This window comes from Squalius cephalus (assembly GCF_949319135.1).
Source record: "Squalius cephalus genome assembly, chromosome: 14".
NCBI classification, from domain to species: Eukaryota; Metazoa; Chordata; class Actinopteri; order Cypriniformes; family Leuciscidae; genus Squalius; species Squalius cephalus.
In genome coordinates this window covers 10,066,622-10,091,290 of record NC_137135.1, presented here as the reverse complement: position 1 = coordinate 10,091,290, position 24,669 = coordinate 10,066,622, and the positions used below count along the sequence as shown (strand labels likewise).

At 38.6% G+C, this 24,669-nt stretch overlaps 1 protein-coding gene across 3 annotated transcripts in view; it reads right to left on the bottom strand.

Annotated features, from left to right (window-relative positions):
- The window catches only part of il1rapl2 (interleukin 1 receptor accessory protein-like 2), a 579,732-nt gene that overhangs the window by 109,201 nt on the left and 445,862 nt on the right, over positions 1–24,669 (bottom strand). For all 3 annotated transcript variants that reach the window (XM_079892460.1, XM_079892462.1, XM_079892461.1), the window contains one exon: positions 1,100–1,286. In XM_079892460.1, coding sequence (XP_079748586.1) covers positions 1,100–1,286 — 187 coding nt within the window. The remainder of the gene's footprint in view (positions 1–1,099; positions 1,287–24,669) is intronic.

The window sequence follows — 24,669 nt, the reverse complement described above, 5'->3', positions numbered from 1 at the left end:
GTTTTGGCTGAGGGCAAATGGAAGTTTCATAACTTTATATATTTAGGCTATTTACCTTTACCATTGTAGCCTACTAGAGTGCTGACTTTGTACGTTCGGCTGCATTTTTTGCTTTATTTCTTGTATAGCTTCTTATACCTTTTACTTATACTTTTATAATGGTTATTATTGATCATTGAACTGACATTTATCAAAAAGATATAGGGTTGTGTTTCATGTCATATTTCATTCTTCTACAGTGAAGATAATCAGAGTACATATGCATATTGTCAGTGTAACACACACTCAACAGACTGGTAAGTGTATCAAATAAATCCAAATGCTTTATTAACAAAGTTCACTAAACAGGCAGGGAATGAAAGCTGGTAGCAGAGTGATGATGAGAGGAATGGAGAACGGTGAGTACACACAGACACGTCAAACTCGGCAAGTCGAAACTATCAAGGACGTAAGACCGAAGTTTGTGTACTTGGTATTGAGAAACGCCCAAAATCTTGTACTCCATATTAATGAGCTGATGAGTTGAACCAGGTGTGTTAGATGAGGGAGACATACAAAATGTGCAGTCGTGGGTGTGTCTCACGACAGGTTTGAGAAGCACTGGTTTTAAGGTTTGGGGCTTCAACAGCATTGTTATCATCCAATCATTTCCCTTTGATTTCAGGGAAGAGCTGCACGATTCTGGATAAATTGAGATTTTCAAACAGAGATCACAATTCTCCCATGATTCTGAACAGACGACTAAACAACATAGCATGTAATTTACTAGTGGTTCTGACAGAATGTTAATTACTGTAGTCTATCTAAAATGTTTAATTCATCTGAATGAATTATTTATAAAAAACGGTTTGAATTAATGATTCAATGACTCACTCATAAATACTTAACTTGTTGCATTATTGGATGAATTTTTGAACGAATCACTTGAATAAACGATACATTTATACACTTTTTATTTCTTTTTGTATGTACACCTGGTGGTGTAACAATGTTTTAATCGTGCAGCTCTATTTCAGGGGTAGAGACAGAAACAAAACATTTATTTTCCTAGCTGGAAAAATCATGGTCACCTCATGCTGTGCGAGTTCTAACTCTGTACCTTGTTCCAGGTCATGATAGGCTGCTTGTAGGGGGCGAGATAGTCATCAATGTCAGGGCAGGTAATCATTTTGCTCTTGGTGATCTCGGCCCTCTCCTGGTACCGTATTCGACTGCTAAAGCAGAGTCCCTCTTCACTCTCCTCAACCGTCAGTGACATGGACACCTTCATACAGTACGTTGAGTTTCTGTGAAGACAAACCATTAAATTGGTCATGACATGAAGAATCATTTAACATATAAGAGGTCACTGTAGTATGAAAATAATGTACATTTTAGAGTTCAATATTCCTCATCTCTGAGCATTTGTTGAAAATCAAGCTGGCAAAATTACTCTTTTTCTACTTCATCCATATTGTGACATCACACTGTAGTAGACATTTGAATCAGACCCTTATAACATTATACTTCAAGGAACATATTAAAATAATAATATTTAATATTTATTCAAAAAGTTCTTTACACATTACACAAAATGTTACACACATTTTACACATTCATTTTTAGTAGACCCCCTCTTTGAGGATGTTTCTTTTCTTTTTTTTTTTTGCGTCCTTTTATTCGTGAATCATGACCATTTCTTATCAGACGTTCTTCACCATAGTTCGTTTGAACATGGTGTAAAATAACAATGCATGTCCTCTGGGCTTCTGTACAGTTGGAAACATTAAATGACACGAATGTGAACATAAAGCTCAGATTCTAGAAATCTCTAGCTTTTTCCACACATTTTTTGAATCTGCCTACTACACTGATTTTCTTTTTGTCTGTGCGATATCAGAAGCACAGGGCTTGGCCACAGTAGCAATTACTTGTACATTAGATAGGAAGAGTTTAATAATTATTAACAACCCCACTGCTCCATTCTTGTCTTTTTCCTTTATCCCATAATGACACCCAGCTGAATTAATTGAGAGTTGTGTTGTGCTATTATGTTATTAAAGAATCTGATAACTCATGTCAAAATGTTCAAAGGGAATCAATTAATGATGAAAAATACAGAGGATCTGAAAAATGAAAATACATCTGCATGCAAATATAAACCAAAGCCATATTCATTAAGAGAACGCTGTGCTGAGATGAAACAAACTGCATCTCCCACACGCAGGAAATGTCTCATTAAACATTTATATATGCATATCATTCAAACATGTAAAGCAATCTTCCCTCAATGATTTTGTTTTTGTTTTTTTCACAGGAATTCCCTCGAACAAGGATGTTGCCACCATGAGCAAGGGCTGTTCATACATACAGAACAAAATTTCACATTACATTATCTCAATAACATGAATATAAAACGCTCTGAAACAATCCAGAAATCAACACAAATGGAATTATTTCTGGGCCAGTGCGGGTGTAGATGTTACTACTATTACTAGTAATACTGAAATGCATGTGTGCTGCTGACTCATCAATAATGTTGAGTGATTGCATCTTCTGTGACATGGATCAATGGAGTTATTTGAGGCCTGAGGCTGCAGAGAGGCCAGGGTGAACACATCTTCTCCTGTCCCAGATGACATTGAGAGTGGACAATGGAAATAGGGTCTTTCGTAACTGAAAACTGCTGACCAAACCTGATTGCATTGCAAGGAGAGGCAAAGATTCTTCCTGTGTGCAACTAACACAATCCAGCAGCGACTGCAGAACAGCCATTTGAAATCCTCCCTTTATGCTGCTAATAAGGGCATTAGGCTACTATTTGAGCGGTAATGAGGCTTCACCGGTCCAGTCATGGACAAATTTGTGAAAGTTGCCACTCTGCATAGCCTGGAAAATCTTAGAATATTAGAAACCAAAGACAAAAGTCTATTTTTAACAACATCCCTGATCATCATTCCCTGAACAGTCTGGCCAGCACAGTTCACCACATCTTCGATTGCGATTTTATTTATTTATTTTTTATTTTTTTTAGCTGTCACGATGTAATACAGAAAAAAGGTCTGTTAATTAAGAGTGCAAAGAGGGCCATTTTATATGCAAAGGGGGTGTTTTTCAATTAGCAGAAAGAGACTGACTGTTTATGAAACAAGTTGAAATTGGACTTGAAACAACTAGCAATTATAAATGTGGTATGAATATGGTATGACTTAAACAGATGCAGTTAAAAATGTAAGATATAATTAAGCTTTAAAGTTTAGATTGGTTGAATTGTTTTACATTGATAAGCACATCATTTTCACCCCATAGTTCATTCTGAACGATGAATAGAGAAACAAAATTTGTACACTGTTTATAAATTTAAAGTATCAAAAGATTTATGTTGGTGCTAGATGGAACTTTTATATTTTATGTCACGTTATAAATTTAAAGCGTTGAAGGCACAGTATTCGCTGTTTCGCTGTTACGGTCGCTTGTTCAAAGCAATAACAAAGGAGTATCAACTTGATGTTGTCTTCACCTCCACAGCCGATGGAAACATCCGACGGGACTCAGGCAGAAATGATGTTCATGGGTAAGCTAATGTATTAAAGTTTTATAGCATTACTGAGGTATGAAGCAGGGCAGGGCCGAGAGCCTGGGACTTTTTTTTACGTTTCTGTTTGACAGACGACACAATGACACGGGCCTTTACACTGGTTAAAACTGATTGAAACAAGTCAACAAAATTTATAAAATTGTTTTAGTGGTTTTGGGATATTTTAATCCAAAAATCTTACATATTGTGCCTTTAAAAGATTCCTGTTTTTATACAGTATGTTTTTTATTCATGTATATATGTTTCTCAATTCATGTATGACAATATGTATTTATGTCTCTCACTACAAACAAAACTTTGCAGGCGACCTGCTTGTGCATCTACAGATTAAAGCTAGCTAAGATTTATCTTTGTGCGCACCAACTGATTGTGTTTATTAGCACTGATTGCATTATTGTGTTTTGTAGTGTTTATTAACTGCCACAGTGTAATGGCTTAAACTGTATTGAATGGGACTATATTGATTGTTGACTGAGAAAGCCAGCATGCTGTTGTCCAGTATTACTGCTACACTCACTGCATCAATGATAGCACCAAAACGGATGGACAAGGTACATGTATATCTGGGAGAAATTATTTTTTAATATCGACAGTGTGTCTTCATTTCACACTAATGGAGAACTGGGCCATCTGCAACTGCTCACCTACACTTGTTTCTGTGGTTATTAAAGCTACACTCAGGGCTGGATGTACCTTATATTGTATAGGCAAAATAAAATTTTTGGGCCCCTTCCAAGCTTACATTAAACATATATCATCGCTGTCAGGCGGTCCAAAATCGCTACATTTCAGGAAATATATTGTATTTTTTTCATAATAAACCCTGTGTTATCAAAGTTGATATTGTGGCTTTATATGGTGACACACTTGCATGTGTCATTACATTATTAACATTCCACCAAAATCAAGTTCAAATTGAGTTTTTGACCAGTAAATGTAGTACATACGCATTCGTTTTTTTCTGCCATTAAAGCGCATGCACCTAAGGCAGTAAGTGCATCCATCGCATTACGTTTTCATCAACTTACAGGTTATCAAGTTTACTGTAGCTATGTGGGCACTCAGTTTTTCTGTAATTTGTCCAAAATCTCATGTAATAAACGATGATGTGCTACACACAGTTTATTTAAGACAGTATTGACTATGATTCGACGACAAATGCTAAACTAAAACAGACGTCTCTGCTCCTCAAATACATAAAACATTAGCCTTTATATAGAGGGAGTTTCTAGAGTAAAGAAAACTATGTACTTATTCAAACAAGCAGTTCTTTGTTCTTTTTTTACCCTTGCAAACAAGCAGAGATGGACTAAACTGCGTGCGGCACTTCATTCAGGATAGAAAGAGGGATGGAGTTAATATGAGGTTTAACCGACCATTTGAGGATCCAATGGAGATACGAGGTTTAGTCACAAGCTCTTTTTAATACATTTCATAGGTTAAATATTTGTAAAAACCCACAGACAGGCGTAAAGAGTGACCAATAGTAATGATTTATGGGGGGAAAATTAAGAAATGTATAGATACAAGGTTTCAGTCCGATATTTTACATTTTGTTAATTTAGATTTTGTATTAGTCTTACATTGTTTTACCATTAGAGTGAAATAATAATCATTTTAAAAATATTATTTCTTGTCATTATAATTGGGCCCCCCTGGACGTGCGAGTACAGGCATGTGCCTAGAATGGCTATGCATAAATCCGGCCCTAGCTACACTCTTAGAAATAATGTTTCCAGTTAGAATCAAAAAGAACATAGAGCAGGGGTGTCCAATCCTGCTCCTGGAGGGCCGTCGGTCCTGCAGTAAAAATGCAAAACGGATATGTCAATAGCAGGATATGTCAATAGCAAAGAAGGTAAAACGAGGCACATATTCCTAACGTTAACTAACAGTAGAGAGAGAGAGAGAGAGAGAGAGAGAGAGAGAGAGAGAGAGAGAGAGAGAGAGAGAGAGAGAGAGAGAGAGAGAGAGAGAGAGAGAGAGAGCTCTTCTGTTGCATTCTTGTGTTCTGATTGCTGATCGTTCACTCAGCACACATGCATCATTTTAAAACTAAATCGTGCGTGAACTGTTACATGATTTATGTATGACGAGTGGTTCTCTACATTATTACAGGAAGGCGGTACAGTAATCACATGACGTTTTCTGTGCGCAAACATCCTGAAGCGTGCGCCTTGAAATCTGCCTCAGACTGGTTGTGTTCCTGTCTGAACTGTTTCTCAGACTTAAGTCGAGTTCTCCTTCATGTCTTAAATAGATAAATTCAGACAAAATTATTTCAAAATGCCCATATAGGCAAGTATCCTTGTGAAACATAGTCGGTTATGTCTTAAAGGGATACTTCACCGTTTTTTCATATTAAACTATGCTATTCGCTTAACTAAGACGAGTTGATACGTACCTCTCTCGTCTCAGTGCGTGCACTCAATCGCTCTGGCGCGCGGCGACACTTTGATAGCACTTAGCTTAGCCCAGTTCATTCATTAGGGTCCAAACAGAGATGAAGCTATAAGCGACCAAACACCTCCATGTTTTCCCTATTTAAATACAGTTACACGAGTAGTTACACAACCAAGTATGGTGACACAAAATAAAACGTGGCGCTTTTCTAAGTGGGTAAAAAGGATAACTATAATATATGGCGGAATAGCACTTGGGAGCACTTCGACTCGGCGCAGTAAAAAGTCACGTTGGTTCTGCATCAGAGTCCTGCGCACGGGTCCGATTTTGTAAGTCCGCACCCGCCCGTACCCGCAGTGCTTCAAACCGCATCCGACCCGTTTTCCGACAGCAGCACTAATTAAAATCCGCACCCGACCCGAACCCGCTTAAAACAGAACCGATACCCGACCCACACCCGAAATAAAATCAGTTTAGCCAATCACATTATAGACACAATTACAAAAATGTTTATTGCCAGGTCTTACAGAAGTTATTACACGACAATTAACACAAGGACAACTTCAGCCGAAGCTGTCAAAAGGCCGGTACATGAAGAACATGGCAAACGTTACCACAAAACTGAGTAGCCTTAACATTTTACCAATCGAACAGACGCGGCTACAACACTATATGCCACGCAATTTCGTCTAGCCTACATCTGATAATTTTGGGTTCAAACACGCCCTGCACACCACACATACTTAACAGTGTTAAATTTGAAAAATACTGTTCGATAGAACTGCTTTGTTACCACAGTTTCTGCGTGCTTCCTCGGCGATGAAGTTCCACATTTGTGGCTATCCAACACGAAAATGCATGTAGCAAATAAGCCTTTCACAATACTTTCTTCAGATAACTCCAAATTTCTCCCACATAGTGGATTTGATTTTTTATGACGTATTGTAGACAACTTTACAATCTCCACTAGTTATTCTTTTCTTCAACTCCTCAGCATCCATCTCAATGACTGCAAGCAGATCGCGCACGTGCGCGCGGTTATGATGCATTTTTAAAAGTGAAAGTAGCCTAGGTAACGTTATAGATTCCTGGGAGGGCGTGGCGCGTCGGCACAAATAAACTGATGTGGATTTTAAATTATTTTATCAACTTGAAATACAGGCATATTTTTGTAGATGTGTTCCTAAAAATATGCATATATTTTTACGTTTGCATGTGATTGTTTTAAACCCGTGTTTAGACCCGTGTTTCCCCCGTGTCCGACCCGACGGGCACCCGTATCCGACACGGTTGGATATTTTTCACCCGTTTGAGCAAAATTACCCGCGGGTACCCGAACCCGTGCAGGACTCTAGTTCTAATGTCAGAAGTGAGAGGGAGAGGGGGAGAGGATTTTTCAGGAGTGACTTTTTACTGCGCCGAGTCGAAGTGCTCCCAACTTCAAGTGCTATTCCGCCATACATTATAGTTATCCTTTTACCCGCTTAGAAAAGCGCCACGTTTTATTTTGTGTCCACAGTGTTTTTTATGGCATCCATGTTAGGAGTGATTGAAGGATTTTTGATCATGATCTAGCCTTTTAACGAATACTCGGATGGACAAATTCGATGCATGCGTACTATCATGACATACTTCACATATTTCCACAGTGTCACTAGATGGTTAGAAGAATGGATCAGTACTCAATGTGTTGTTGAACTGTTCGGTAAAGGGAGGATTCAGAGTACAATAACCTCAGACCATCTTAGCACAGTCGCTGTTTTCAGCAGGAGTGAAGAGAGATCACAGATTTATAGAGTGCTGACAGTATAGAGTTAATTGCAGAATTGAAAGGCCAAGATGAAAAACGGAGGTCTCAAGCTTCTCTAAACAGGTTCCAGCAATGCTTATAATTCAGGTCATAATAAAATGCTTTGCAGAATAAATTCATACATGGCTTTCAATTTTACATTTTGCAGCCCATCAAAGCAAAAGTTGAATGTTGAATGAATGAGAACTTAGTTCTTCTTCTTTGATAATACACTTTCAAATGAATGAAATGAGTTTAGAACACAACACACTCCTGCTTTCTACTGTAAAGAGTTAACATTATGGTAACATTAATTATATTTCACATATTTTGTAATAATATGTATTAGCCAAATGCATGACTCATACCAAGATGCTACAGTACTTTATTCACAGCCAATGTCTGCTTTGCATGCTAATGATGTTAATATTATTCGCTACATTATCATCTGAATTTACTATGCATGCTGCTGAGGTTTATATAATTTTGAACAATTAATATCCAACGCAACCATAGGAAATGCAGTGCATTCATTTGCAGTGCATTCATTTGCAGCTAAATTAATTTGCAAGATCGTTTGTGGCGTCCATGGCGTGGTACTTCAGTGCAGACACTGTGTAATGAGTTCACTGGCAGCAATGCTTTTTCACTGTACTGTACCTTCACGCAACTACATTGATTGATTGCTTCTGCCACTGCTGCCTTTAATAATATTCACTACATGCAATATTGAATGTACAATATGTGCTGTTGCTGTTAATAATATGTGCAGTGTTACAGTACGAATTTGCTATGTGTGCTGCTGCTGACATGTAATATACGTGACATTCACGTATATTACGATCTGAATTTGCTAAGCATAACCTACTGCTGCTGCACAAAGTAGCCTACTTAGTCGGGGTGGGCGAAAAATCGATTAACATATGAATCGTGATTCTATATTCTGCCGTTTCGAATCGATTCACAAATTTCAAAAATCTATTTTCTAAATGATTAATAACATGATGGCATTTCAAAGGCCACCAGACAGTTTAGAAAGCGCACAGGCTCGTAACGGAGTGAGCATTATGAATGAAGCTTATACTTGACAACAGCAGTTCATATCAAAATGCAACAAATAGAAAATAGCCTTAAGTTTAGTTAGTCGAGCACGTCAAGCTTTTCTTGCGATCTTTCCGTGTACAGGTATGCTACTTTAGTTTTTACATACAAGAAGCACGTTCAACGTGGACACACAAGCGGTTTTATATGGTAACGAACAAATACCCTAGAACAAATAGATAATGAACATGTCCTGTATCCTATAAAAGATAATGAACATGTCCTGTATCTAAGGCTAAAGTAATAAATATTGAAAATGCAATGGCCTGTATTATATATCTCTAGCTCCGAACGATCGACCACTGATCAGGGCTGCATTTCCCCAAAGCATCGTAAGCTTAAATTGATCGTAGAACGATTCCCAATCAATTTAGGCTTATGATGCTTTTGGGAAACCAGACTTCCTTTCATCTGTCGACTTGATGCTCACTCATTTTAATGATGAAAAATACACTGTGAGAGGCGAATATGAATGCTGAGCGGCAGTGGGCTAGATTAAATTAACGCAGTTATGAGATGTGTATAATTTAAACTAAATAACTCCCGCTTGATTGGGGCTAACAGTAGCTGCTGTTCATTTCTCTGCTGTTAGATTCTCGATTTTGAATCAAATTTCAATTCGATATATACATTGTCTGCTGCCGCTGCTGTTATTTGCAAACATTATAATTTTTCTATACATGCTGCTATAAATAATATTCGCTAACATGCAATCTGAATTGCCTTGCTTAGGGCATACTGTTGCTACAGCTACACCAAAGTACTTAGAATTAGGTTTAGAATTAGAATTAGCAGTAGGACCTGTTGAATAACCGAAAACATAAGCAAATTCTAATTTCAAGTTTAAAGGGGCTGTATGTAACTTTTTCACTCTACTAAAGCATAAAAATACCATAATATGTTTGCAGATATTTAGGAAACATGCTGAGTTCACATACTCTTTTCTCTGAAAAACACTTCTATAGCCAGTTATTTTACTTTAAAATGTGCGTTTCCAGGCTGGAATGTTTGTTATTGTTTTGGTCTGTGATTCTGCACATGATACTGCAATTTTCATTGTCCATTGCGCTCGTTCCTGTTGCGTGTGCTCAAACTGGCAACCCGTGTGAGCGGCGTCCAGTCTGAGGAGCAGGTGGCGGGAGAAACGACGATCTCCGATATTTTGAATTGGACTGCAGTACCTATTTCGACCACTAGTTATCATTCTTACATACAATTCACTTTAACCGTGATCTTTGACGCTGTATTCTCACATGAAATACATTGAAGCACTTGCTGCTTCTGTAGACGCGATAAAGTAAACGCTGCTGCTTAACAATTACTCATATCTCTAGTGCAAGACAGTATAACATGGTGCAAGAAGTGTTCACGATCAAGATGGGCTATTGACTTTTAGACAAACTCTGAAAGCGTGCTGCAAACTGCTATATTGAATGGTAACCAGCCATTTAAATGTTGAGCAGCAAGATCATTTGCTGCAGATGCAACATGAACCAATCAGCTTGTGCCAAGTAGTTAACTATGTAAATATTGGTGCGTTCAAGTCATGTCGAGCTGAACGCACATGAACGGCACCACAATGTCGTAAATATGACTGGGAAGCTCAGGATTTTCTTTAAGCTCTGATCTTTATGAGTTTCAGTGAAACATGGCGGAATACCACAATACTTAAAGGTATTTAGCAGGGATATTGTCAGGCTTTTCTATTTACAGTGAAGTACATACATATACATACACACATGCGGCACAAAAACTTGCCGCAGCACTATCCAAAACATCTGCTTTTCAAGATGTTCATGGAAATTTGTCTGATCCTTGATGTGATCGCGGACAGCAGCGCAAAGTTCATTCTGTGCTAATTTGATCTAATATTTAATATTTTTTTAAAAAAATTAGATTTAAGTAGCAAATTAGAATGCTCAAATTATTGTCTATATTTTGAGACAAAGATCTTGTTAATGATTTTCAGTTTTGTTCAAGGTAATTAAGGAACAGTTTTTCAATAATGGAAGAATATGTAAAAGTATGGTATTTGGGGTAAAAGGCGCACCTGCTTTTGGGGCAAAAGTTACAATAATTAACATGATAATAAACAGCTGGTTATGATTAATCAGAATGTTCTTCCATTCTAAAATCAAAACTTAGAAAATGTAACTGTGGTATGACTCATTAGATATTGCTTGATGCTACAACATTTTTTTTTTTACCTGCAAGAGTCTCCTAGGATAGAAGGAATGGGTGGATATTCCGGAGCAACTTGGCATTTCTGACTGGCACAATGGCTTGCCATTTGTTGGCAATGAATAGGATGATGCACCAGGATCCACTGTAGAGGTTGATGTGCAACTATGCCATCAAAACACATGCAAATGCAAGAACATGCTTTTTGACTAGCTGTGTCCACTGTAGTGACCTAGTGAAGTTATTAGGGGATCTCCTTCAATGCTTTCAGAATCAGAATGAGCTCATTCAAATTAATTATGAATGAATGGCTTAAAAAGACATGGTTAAAACTTAAGATGAAGACTTTAGATGTCACACCACGTGACTCATGACAATTTCCCATATACCTTTGGACAAAAAAATTAGGTTTCTATTATCATGTACTATATTAGTGAGTATTAACACCAATCTGTCATTCTGTCAATCCATCATTGTATGTGCGGGTCTAAGAATATACCAGAGTTCACTGGCTTAATTAACTAATCACTTCATTAAAGTACTTTAATATAAATGTGTCACTTTTAGCTATGCAAGTAATTTTCATCCATTGTCCCTATAGGCAAATTAACAAGAGACATAAGGCCTAAAGTATGCATCATTTAAATGAATAGATGAGAGAGTGACATTTGTGGCCCTCTTATCTTAAATAGCTCAGTTTGCGGGTCTATCACTTCCTCATGTTTAGGAACATTTAAGTCCTTTAGTAATCTTGAAATCTAAAGCAAATCTAGTAATTTGCCTGTCAATTTCATCCAGTTTATATATTCAGGGGTAAAGCTCATGTTTCTTGTGATGTTGTATTGAGGAGATTTAAATGTCAGTGATGTACATTGATTGTAGCCTCTGAGTTGACTGATAAACATAACTGAATAATTTGAACATAAATGCCATCAGCTGCATTCACAATCAGTGTGTCCTAATTCCTTCTATTTTACATTATTTTAGCAAACCATTCCCCTACTATTATTATTTTATGTTTCTATTGGGTTTACTAAACTTTATTTCTTTATTATTTCAGATAAATAAAAAATAAAAAACAATAATTATAAATACAATCAGGTAATGCACAAATAGTTTTGTTGTATGTTAGATAAATAAATAAATTGTACATGATGTATTGGTCCATAGTAGAATGTTTCCTCATATTTCAGGTCAAGATAGAAATTAACTATTGAACTATTATGGGGTATAAAGGCACAGGTTATTTTGGCACTTCACCCTCATTAGTTTCTGAAGTGCTTGAAGGCTGGCTTTAATATGTACAACATAGGGATTTAATTAAACACTTTTTTTTCCAAATCCTATATCCAAAAGTTGTTATCAGAGGGATGATAGGTACACAACAACTACAGTTGCACCCTCAGGCAGCAGACTACCGTTTTTGCAACCAAATAGGTCATGAAAGCCATTTTATCTAAATGCACTGCAAGGAGGCAAGGAACAACAGAGGAGCTAGAAGCAGGAATACGCAGGTGAATACTCACAGCATTCGCATGGTCTTGCGGCTGTCAGAGCAGAAACAAAAGCTGCTGCTCTCCGTTTGTTTTTCCATCATCTCCGAGTGCATTCATATGTAAATTGTGAGAGCTTATTTTGTCCATTAAATCAAACGATCTGAAAAAACACATACATTTACCCGCCCATAGACCCACTCCTCAGAGAAATCAGGATAGAAGTGGTTGAAAGTGTACAAAAGAGACGGATTAAAATACTAGGTGTAAACAAGTATGTGTCTCCCTCATCTACTTGTGATCTAAATGACCAAAACACATCTTAATATCATCTAAACAGGGTAATCAATCAACCCTCATCAAGCCACTTGGAGACTCAAAGTATTTCTTGCTTTATTAAGATTTATTAAGAATGTCTAGATTAACAAAACAACATAATGCAGTCCCTCCAGGATTTCACGATTTTTTTGTGATTTTTGCGATCAAAATGACTGATTTTGTGGTGGTAATTTCCAGAAATTTGTGAAAAATTTTTGCGATTTTTATATTTTATAATTAGGACATCACATTTACCATAATAGTATTATGTCAGATGCACAATATACATGACACAAATCACAAACAAAATGCATAAAGCTTATTTATTTTGGTCTAATCAAATTCTCATCAAATTAAACAACCTAAAGGGCAATTTTTCTACCTGACCTATGTAAATATTAACAACAGGTGTAGTAATTTATACTGTAGAACTTTGTGTAAATCCTGAGTTGAGGGGTCCTGAGCTGCAGAAGGCAACCAGTTAGTGCGGCGTTTTGCATGGTGTCCCCACTGCGTATAGCAACGCAATACGAAGTGACCATTCGAAAGGGAACTACTCGGTTACTATGGTAACCTCAGTTCCCTGAGAGTAGGGAACGAGTATTGCCAGAGAATGTCTAATAAGGCGAGAAGTTTCACTCTCAGTACACTTCCGGCTTCTGAACTGGTTGCAGTTCCACTCTGATTCCATATGAGGGCGCTCACAGGACGAGTGCAGAATGAATGGAGGTCTATGGCGCTATATCCATCAAAATCCACTTTTCTCAGGATATAATTTTTTGTCTAGTAATTTGAATGTTGTATTCGAAAGGAGATGCAAAGAAATTACACATTGCTGGGTGTTAGATTTTTTAGAGTCACTTATTTGCTTTAAAAAGTCTTTTAAAGTGTCAATGACGCCATACACATCGTACAACCAGAGATACTGCTTTACGGCAATCCTTCAGTCACTTTGGTGCTTTTGCGCTCTGCACTTTCTTTTCTCTCGAGGCATCGACAACACAGCTGACACAGGTAAATACACGTGCTAGACGAGTTTTTGGTTTGTTTTTTTCTGGTCCTGCTTCGGATGCCACGATGCCATCAAGCGGTATCTCTGGTCGTAATCAGTCCTTCACTGTCCAATCAGCGTTCATTAGCAGAATGCTAGCGTGTTATGGGCAACAACAACTCAACTTGTAAGAAATCGAAAGGACATAAGTACTCGTTCATTCAACTTTCGACCTATAACCCATGTTGAACTTGCAAAACCTACAATCAAATCTGAGATTTCTCAACGGCAATCGGGTGAAAGAGACAAATTTAGCCGTCTAACCCCATAGACTCCTATTCATTTTGCACTCATGGGCGATCGCCCCCAGTGGAACTCTGGTGTAACTACAACCAAAATTCGGTACAATAGGACTTAATAGGGAGTGGGCAGGCTCTCCGTAGACGGGCTCTGGTATTGCATAGCCGGCCGCACTATAGTAACCTGGCAAGTTGTCGCTTCAGTCGTTAAACCTGCTAAAATGGCGTTTTTTGGGGACTAATATCATAGACAGTAAAAGAATAATATAGGCTAAGGCCGTGCCCCCTTGGCGGGCTCTGAGGTGTAATGGCGTGATGCTAGCTCATTGGCGCACACGTCAGAGGCGCCCGCGCCAATGGATGTGCATTTTGTCCTCTGATAACAACTTTTGGCAAAACGCATTTTGCCGCAGCACAGCCAATGAGTGAGCCAGACACTCACTGTGCTAGCTGTGCAGCTGCAAAATGCGTTTTACATTATAGGCTTCAGAAAATCGAGGAAAATGAGTTTCCCCTTTTCCCGCAACATCTGTATCCACGTAAAAATGCATTGAAACTTTAATTAAACTAGAGATATTTCAATTGGGTGATTATAATAAAACATTTTTGTGAGGTCTTTTTAATTTTTGTGATTATTTTGCGGTAAAATTAGGAATTATGTAGGATCGCAAAAAAATGCGACATTTTGTTGATTTTGCATTGTATTCAGCAATTGCGGAATCGCGAAAAACTGGAGGGACTGATAATGGCAGATGTCTTCAGTGCAACTGTTGGCGCTTTGAAATGACATTTCAGTGAGTATGGTATATTACATTTAACATGTTTCACTTGAGATCCTCTGTCCTCGAATTTCATCCTTGTAATCTTTCATTCATCCCAAGAGGCCTTGTTAAAACACAAATAATGAATGCATGGAAAGGGCATTTAAAAACTGAGAAGCACTGAATAAAGAACAAGACTGGCAATCAGGCCTGGCTGTGTTTAACCAGCTGTCTCTAATTGTCCTCTTAATTGGCTTGATTTAATTAGAGGAAATTACTTCTTCAAACACTACCACTGCACTGTCAGACTATTTGCTGCATTTGATGAAGAATGTTTACATCAGCTATTAAGATGCATTTTACTTGGTCAATGACAAGTGGTCAAGCGAGGCACGTGTCTCTTGTCTCTCGTGTCTTTGAGGGAAGGCTCTCTGATTCCCTCATCACATCCAGTACATCAGCAGGAAGTCTGATGTGTTCAAATATGAATGATTTACAGAGTGATAATATGTCCTATCACACCACACAGTCCACATGTTGTTTTTAAATTGAGTATTTATCCCAAACCAAGAAGAGGCACCTGGTTTCCCTGGCTAACCATCCATGGAGATCTATTGTTTTGTTTTTTGTTTGTTTTTCTTTCATCCTGTTGGGATTCTAGCAGCCTTGCTGGGTTTAAATCTCAGATTTTGACAGACTTTCCCTCAACACATCCCTAATTGTGAGTTGGTAGCCCTATGCAGCGGTTCGAACACACGATTACACTATACGAATCCAGCGTGACATGCATTTTTAAACCACCTCTGAATGGGGTTGAAAGTTGATGATCTTAAAAAGTTTTGTAGCCCATTGCACCTGCATTTAGTAATGTCCACTTGTGATCAGATCAACCAAATGTATTTTAATAGCAGATGTGAATGGGGCCGGGCACACATTTCATATTAGTTGTCTTTTACTACTAATTACTAAAAAAAAAAAAAAAAAAAAAGTTTGGTAAAATGTAGGCTACTTATTGTGTTAATGCAGTATTGCAAAACATTTTTGTTGCCATTGAGGTGGGATGCGGGTATGGTTAGGGAACATTTTTGCATTCAGGGCTTGATATTAACACCCGTCAACCTGTCAAATGCGGGTGTATTTCAGTAGTGGTGTGTAATGCAGTCACTACTAGCCACTTTGGCGGGTTGAATTTTATATAATATATACATGTTTAAATTGTAGTCTTTTAAAGAAGGCAACTTAAATAATAAACTAAGTGCAATGTAATGATCAAAAATATAGATTTTTTGATACCGATACTGAAATATCTTAAATGCTTCCAATACTCATTTCCTGCAGAATATACACACAATACCAGCTGCGCTCTCTCTCTCTCTCTCTCTCTCTCTCTCTCTCTCTCTCTCTCTCTCTCTCTCTCTCTCTCTCTCTCTCTCTCTCTCTCTCTCTCTCTCTCTCTCTCTCTCTCTCTCTCTCTCTCTGTCAGCGAGTTGACACACAAACCCGCCTCTCCTCACACACTCATTTCATTTGCTCTGGATCAATATTGTTGGTGTTACAGGGCTTGAATTTTGGCGTGGGATTGCGTGTATTCTGCATAATTTTACTCATTCCCGCAGATTCTGTGCTCGCACATAAAGCCAGCTCTCAGTGCTATATTGAGTACTTTTCCGCTGCTTATTGCGCTTAAAGGCACACTGTGTAGAAATTGTGTTTTTGTCAAACAGCGACCCCTAGAGTCGCTGTGGAATACTTGCACTGTCGTAAATACCCCTCCACCCCCCCACCTCCCACCCTGTACACCGGTACCTGCATCGGGCATGGAACAGGCACAGATAGACTCCGAAGACATGATTATTGCAATTTATCATAATAGTTTGCAAATTGTGCTCGTTTACACTATTTACAACCTCTACGTTAGGCTTATTTATGTCCTGATAATTATGTGAGATATTGAAAACTGTTCTCATGATAATCGCAGGAATCAATGTCAACAGCGTCGTCTGATATCCCTCAGGACTACGTCATAAACACACCTCACAACACCTAGTTCGTGAGGCAAGCTAGGCAATAAAACATAACGCAAAAAAAAAAAACATAAGAGAAACGAGTGTTTGTTATCAAGTCTGTTAACAGCTCTGATAATCGAAAGCTAGCTAGACATATGTGGAAATTATTGGACTGGTCTAATTATCAACAATGGATGAATGAACAGCATCTTAAAAAAATGACATACTACAAGCAAGCGCAACAACATACAACATAGAATGCAAACAAGTTTACAAATAAGAGATTTATTTACTGGTCACTTAATGCGTTTTCTCAGATCGGATAGCTATCTGATTTATCAAAACGATTCCATTTACACCTGGTCACATAAATGTGTTTTTGCGAAACGGATTTAAATCCGATCTTCAATTCCTGCGCTATATGCAGATTTAATGGAGTGCACGTCACCGAAAGCAACAGATATGAACTGCACTTTATTGATCATCAGCTAAAATTTCAAAATCAAAGACCGCAATAAGAGAGAGCAGTAACAGCCCTGGTAAGATCATTTAGTTTCTTTCCTTTTAATGATGATGATTGTGTGTTAAGCGTTTGCGACTTACTTTCACTGTGATTTGCAATAGTTTGCACGTTGGCTTGATGAATAGATGCTCAGCTGCTCATCTGCGGTGATGCGTGTTCCAGTAGTGTCGTCATATCTGGCTATAACATATAGCCTATAACACGCTCTCACACATTTTTTTTTATTTTTTTTTTTAGCATTTTTGGGAGAAGTACAATTTACATATGTGGTTTCAACAACCAGATGCATTTACACTTGTCCAGTTTCGTCTGGAATGCGGCCCAGACCACCTCCTGAAGTGGTTTGAGCGATCGGATTCAAATCCGTCTCGAATGCGCTTCGGAGGGCATTTACACCGGGTCTTTTCACGATCGGATAGCTATCTGATCTGAGAAAACGCATGAAGTGGCCAGGTGTAAACAGCCCCCATGACAAAAACATACGCACGAAAGCCGAAAACAAACGCTGGTTGGCCTCTCACGTCCAAATTTGAGGAAGTGGTGGGGGAAGTGACGTATGCCGTAAAGCAGTCGAATTTTGTAGTTTTTTTTGTGCTCGGGTTACTACCCTAACCCCAAAGTTACATAGCGCCAGTAAAAGCGATACAGACCCCGTCAGGCTATGGCAGACGTGTCATTCAACCTATTGTAAGTCGATGTACCATCACAAGGGTCTTGAAAATATATTATGAAGGTTGAAAAGCTACATAGTGTTCCTTTAAACAGTCAAATACACACAAAATAATGTCAAAATGCTGGTCTTGGCAAGTATTCACGTGAACACAGTCAGTTTTGTTTTAAGTGAATGTAAACAGTTGAGAAAGAAAACACATGTGTAACAGTATGATATCTGTGCGTCAGGTCTTAAAATTATGAAATAATATTAAAAATATTACAGAGTGATATTGCGTTTTTGCCCATGGTATCGATGTCAAAACTGTGGCCAGTCACAATTTTGAGTGGATAGTAACTTTGGAAAACCACTAGCCACAGTGGCTGGTGAGAAAAAAAGTTAATGTCAAGCCCTGAGTGCATTGTATCAAATCATAATTAACATAAAACTTACTACATAGCAGTTAAAGACACGTAATATAAAGTGGGACCATCGAGGCCTCTACAGATAATAAACATCCTATAAACACACAGGTGCCATACATCATGTAACACAACAACTGTTTTGCTTTTCTTAATCATTTATAAATATGACAACATCATTTATAATCTACTCCTGTAAAGTGTTCATCAGATATACACTTCAAAACCTTGGCAGAAGTAGGAGGTCAACCAGCCGGTTGCAAGTAACCCCATAAGTTAAGAAAACTATACGCTTTCCATTATAGGGTTTTCTTAATTTTAAAGGATTTCTTGCAAGTGGGCCCAGGTATTTTGCGCCTACTATTTTATGAGTAGTGTTTTTGTTCATAATCATTTGGCATAACCTTCTTTTGGAATACTATATGAACAAATGAATACTATACTAAATGAAGGCTCTTCAAGCCTTCCCGTTGCTCAAACACTAGACCACGGCGCTAGCAATGCCAAGGATATGGATTCAATTCCCAGGGAAAGCAAGAACTGAAATCTGGAAGAACTGAACTGAAAACTGGAAGAAAGGTACCATGAATGTCATGCAATGCAAAGCAATGCAAGTTGCTTTGGATATAGCAAGCAGGCATGTGTGAATGTGCCATTTGGTATACTGTCACCCCCCTTTTTGAGAATGGACGTTAAAATGCACTATTCAAACTTAAATGGTTGTAATTCAAGAATGCTTTGGAATATAGACCTGAGTTTGGTCTTGTTTTAAAGAAAACACTATATAAATACTATACAGAGTATTGTTGAAGTGAAAGCAGTTATGGAAGTTTAAACTTACAGTAAATCAAATATACTGTACTTAATATTTTTTCTTTTTTATAAAATATGTATTTTACAAAATATTTTTTACTATAAAATTACTATAAAATCAAAGCCATATATCTATCCAATTTGTGTTCCAAATTTGAAGTTGATATCACAAAAATTGAAGTTCCCATGATATTTTGTTTAGGCGTAGTACCAAAAATAGCCACCGGGTGGCATACATTCCCTTGAATTTAATTGTATGCATTCTGCCATAACAAATTAATACATTTCTGTCCAAATATCACTTCTGTCACAAAATATGGAACTTTGAGACTCAGACCTTTCTGACAATATGGGTTTTGTCAAGATTAGAAAAGGTTTTGATCATAAATTATGAAACATGACGACGCCCCAAAAGGGGAGAGGCCAGATAAAATAATTTAGAGTACCGTTTCTATGGTAACGCAACGTCCAATTTCAAATCGGTTTTCACAGGATGAATTCTGAGCTTTCGAATGATACCTAATTTATGATAACTACTAAAATATGTGATGTATAAAAAAAGGCGATAAAAAAGATAATATTATATTTTAGAGGATAATATACATACACACACACATATATATATATAATCCTTTTTAGAGGATAATATTATTTTATGGACAAATACTAGTTTATATATTTTGGTAAAAAAAAAAATTAGCATGAAAACCAAAGTTTCAATTATTAAAAGTGTGTGCGTCGACTTTTTGTGACAAAGGCCAGAACTCCTGTTATGATGTAGATTTTTTGAGGTGCACTCTTGTCATAAATTAATCTATTTTTGTTCCTACATAATTTTTAACAAAAAACAGTGGCAAAATATCTATTTAGGAGTCTTAGACCTTTCCAACAATATATAGTTTGTCATGATTAGATTAGGATTTAATAGTAATAGTGCAGTAAACTTAGGCGTCCAGGTACCGGGACAGTGACATGTTAAGGGGTTAAAGGCTGTGTTTATTATATAAATAAAAATATTTTTTAAGATTACCTCAAATAACCAAATTAGATTTAAAAATATTTTTTAGCTCATCAGTCAAGGCCAATATGCAACAAAGGAAGAAATCAGAAAGCTGGAAAAAAACTTCACATGCAACAGTGAAACCATTGTTTCCAGTGATGCATAAGTCTGAACTCTACACTCAAAAAAATGTTTAAGCCTTTTATTAAGATTTACGCATTTCAATTAATAGTCAAATTTCATCAAATTGAATGGAATAATCCTTACGTATTTTAACTGAATAAGTGAATAAGGATTGTTCAATTATTCAGTTACAAAAACGTAAGGATTATTCGATTAAATTTGATGGAATTTTAGCATTAATTGAAATGCAGCAATCTAAAAAAAAAAGGCTTACAATTTTTTTTCCTAAATATATTAGAAAAGAACTATGTTCTTTGTAAATTCATGTTCATAATGAGGTAACTGTGTCATTTTGTACAACTTCATCTTAATAATGTTTTAGTATATGTAAAAAAGAACATTAATCTAGATACAGTTGCTTGTTTCAGGAATTACGGTTGTGTTCTGAAATTAGTTTAACTGAATATTTGTTTGAGAACATGCAGATGTTGTGTGTTAGATAATAGCTGCTCATGTTTAGTTTTGTGGGTCTAAGACTGTGTAGTTTGTCACAGTGTATTTTATTCACTGCCAGACAAGTTTACAGGGCCTGAAATGGAAACACAAAATTAACCATCCTGCAGCCATTGGACCTTGGAGGAAATAGATCCTGTGCTTTCAGTCACAGCTGCCTCTGTTTAGATGTTTTACACCAATTGCCCTTCAGTCCCTGTGTGAGAGTGAAATCTTTTCTGAGCAGTGGGTTTCCTCAAGGTCTTCCTTTAGCTTTCCTCTTACAAAAGCGTATTGGTATTGGTGTGAATTAGTGTGAATTTTATAATCCTGCATCTTCAGCATCTCATTTTAGATATTTTCTTTAAAAAAGGGGGAGGTTTAGGGAGTTTGAGATGGCATACTACCTACTATTTTTGGAAGCGGTAAGCAGTATGTGTACAGTATATTTTTCTGTAAGGCTAGTTTTCTGATGAAACTGAAGCCAGGAACAAACAACACTCAATAAAACAACAAATATACAAACTTGGGAGCAGAGATCCACGATTAAAGGGAACAGGAGGAGAGCATTTAATTAATGTTCATCAATGATTTTGCATGTTTTATTAACATGAGTAAAGGCTGGAATACATTACACATCTTTGCCCCAATTTCAGTCAATAGAGGGTATGCACGTGAAGTCACAATTGGCCAGAGTGACTGTGTTACACCCACTGAGTGGCAAAAAGACTAAGCGAAAACATTGGTTCTCTTACGAGAGGTCTCTCGTACTGCGTAAGTATCTTACGCTATGGGGAAATCTCTTTTCCGCGAGATACTAAAGCCAAAAATTATCCTTTCATTTTGAAATAATGAAAAACGCGTTGCGGCAGCATGCAGGCATAGGCAAGATGGCTCGCATGCCTATTGGCTGCCCTGCGGCAACTGCAGCAGCCTATCGAGAGAGGCCCCCGTGACGTCAGCCCACTACGTCACGTCACGCCGAAACTCACGTGGCGTGGGCCTAATAAATATGGATTGATAGGCTGATCACACTTATTTTCATCTCTTCAGCAAGCTTCACGCATCGCTGGATCCGTTGAAAAAGCCTTCTGCGGGACGAGCCCTTGCATCTGAAGCCGCTGGTCGACAACTCGCCGCCTTCACTGGGGAGAAACGATCTGGTCATTCGCTTCCTTAGAGGAGCTAAGAGGTTAAATCCTCCCAGACCCCCCTCAGTTCCCGTTTGGGACCTTTCTACGGTTCTGGAAGCCATGAAGGGGCCCCCATTCGAGCCAATACAGTCAATAGACATCAAACACTTGTCTTTCAAGACAGTGTTTCTTCTGGCTTTCGCTTCTGTGAAGCGCGTAGGGGACTTGCAAGCGCTCTCAGTAAGCGCAACGTGCATGGAATTTGGGCCAAATGACTCGAAGGTCATACTCAAACCAAAGCACGGATATGTTCCTAAGTCCCTCAACACACCGTTCAGGGCTCAGGTGATTTCTCTGTCGGCTCTGCCGGTCTGTAATGAGCAGAAGGACGTGAGCTTCCTTTGCTCAGTCAGGGCATTAAGAGCTTATGTGTCGCGCTCAACCGTCTTCAGACAGACAGAGCAGCTCTTCGTTTTGTTCAGCGGACCTTCTAAGGGACTAGCTGCATCAAAACAGACCCCTTCCAGGTGGATAGTTGATGCTATAGCGCTGGCTTACACTTCTAAGAGCTTGCAGTGCCCATTAGGTGTCAAGTGGTTTTTCAGAATACTCAGTTCTCCTGTTATTTCAGTGTTGTATTTGACTTAAGGTAAGCCTATCTTCGATTCTCTGTTTATTTTTCGTTTTTAACTTCACATAATTCTGTATTTTATTTAGACACGCTGCTACATTAATAAACACCCACGTGTGAAAATTATTATTGCAGTTTAATTGCACTTAAGTATTGGCTCCTAGCTAGTTTCGATTTGGCCCATTTTCGCTTTATTGACTTAACTGCCGGACCGAGACAGCAACTGTAAGAATAGATATAAATAGAGGAGTTTCAGGTCATTACTTCAGGACCAGCGGTCAGCATAGAGGACGCACGGCAAGAGCGCGCAAGTGGTTTTTCAGAATACTCAGTTGGCTCCTAGCTAGTTTCGATTTGGCCCATTTTCGCTTTATTGACTTAATTGCCGGACTGAGACAGCTGTCCTCACTCAAGCGGTGATAGCATTATATCTATATCTATGTAATTTGCGCGCTGTTGCGGAAGCGTTCAGCTCTCGTGTTCAGCCTCCTCGTGTGAAGACCGACTCGGGTAAAGACCAGCGACTCTACCTGCGCGACTCCACCGAGCAAGGACACCAGGAAGGCACTTAAGTATCTCCTTTTCCCTTTCCCTTCCCACTTTTTATCTTATTTTCACCTTACTCAACATGTGCTTTCAATACATTCCTGTTATCTCTCGGCAACGCCCTTTCATCACGCGCAAAATGCAGTGCAATACTGCTAATCTGCGTCCCATTCTCTCATCCTCACACACACCTCTCTCTCTTTCCGTGGGTCTATGGAATTGTCAGTCAGCAGTCAATAAAGCTGACTTTATTCCAGCCTTTGCATCTCATTCTACTCTTAGTATCTTGGGCTTGACTGAGACCTGGATTCATCCAGAAGACTCAGCAACCCCCGCTGCTCTCTCTAGCAATTTCTCCTTCTCTCACTCCCCTCGTCAGTCTGGGAGGGGTGGGGGTACAGGGCTTCTCATTTCTAACAATTGGAAATACTCATCGCTCTCTTCTCTATGCAACAACAACTCAATCGAATATCATGCTATTACACTTACAACTCCCAATAAGATCCATATTGCAGTCATTTATTGCCCCCCAGGTCAGCTGGGTAACTTCGTAGAGGAGCTGGATGTGCTGCTGTCCTCTTTTCCTGAGGACGGCACCCCACTTCTAGTCTTCGGTGACTTCAACATTCATCTCGAAAAGCCGCATGCAACAGACTTCATCTCTCTCCTAGCGTCTTTCGATCTCAAACGACTCAGGAACTCACAAATCAGGCAACCAACTGGACCTGGTTTACACACGCAACTGCATCACAGACAACATTTTGGTGAGACCTCTCCATGTTTCAGATCATTTCCTCATTACTTTCAGTCTAAAACTCTCTACCCCTGCACCACCAACCCCACCACCAGTCACTTTCAGGCGAAACCTGCGCTCACTTTCTCCCTCCCATCTTTCCTCTTCCGTGTCATCTTCTCTTCCCCCACCCTCACAATTCTCATCTCTGGATGTGAATACCGCAACGGATACCTTTTGCTCCACACTAACTTCTTCTCTAGACAATATCTGCCCTCTCTCCTCCAGGCCAGCACGCGCTACTCCCTCCATCCCCTGGTTATCTGAGGTTCTTCGTGAACACCGGACCGAACTCAGGGCAGCAGAGAGGAAATGGCGCAAATCAAAAGACACATCTGACCTGAGTATGTATAAATCTCTCCTCTCTTCCTTTTCTGTTGATGTTCATGCTGCAAAATCTTCCTACTTCCACAACAAGATCAACAGCTCCTCCAACACACGATCACTTTTCAAGACATTCAACTCTCTCCTCTGTCCACCTCCACCACCACCCGCCTCCTCTTTAACTGCTGATGATTTTGCGAACTTCTTCACCAACAAAACAACAACTATCAGCAGTCAGTTCTCAGCTCCACACACACAGGAACCCAGTCTGACCCATTCCACAGCCAATATCCCTCTG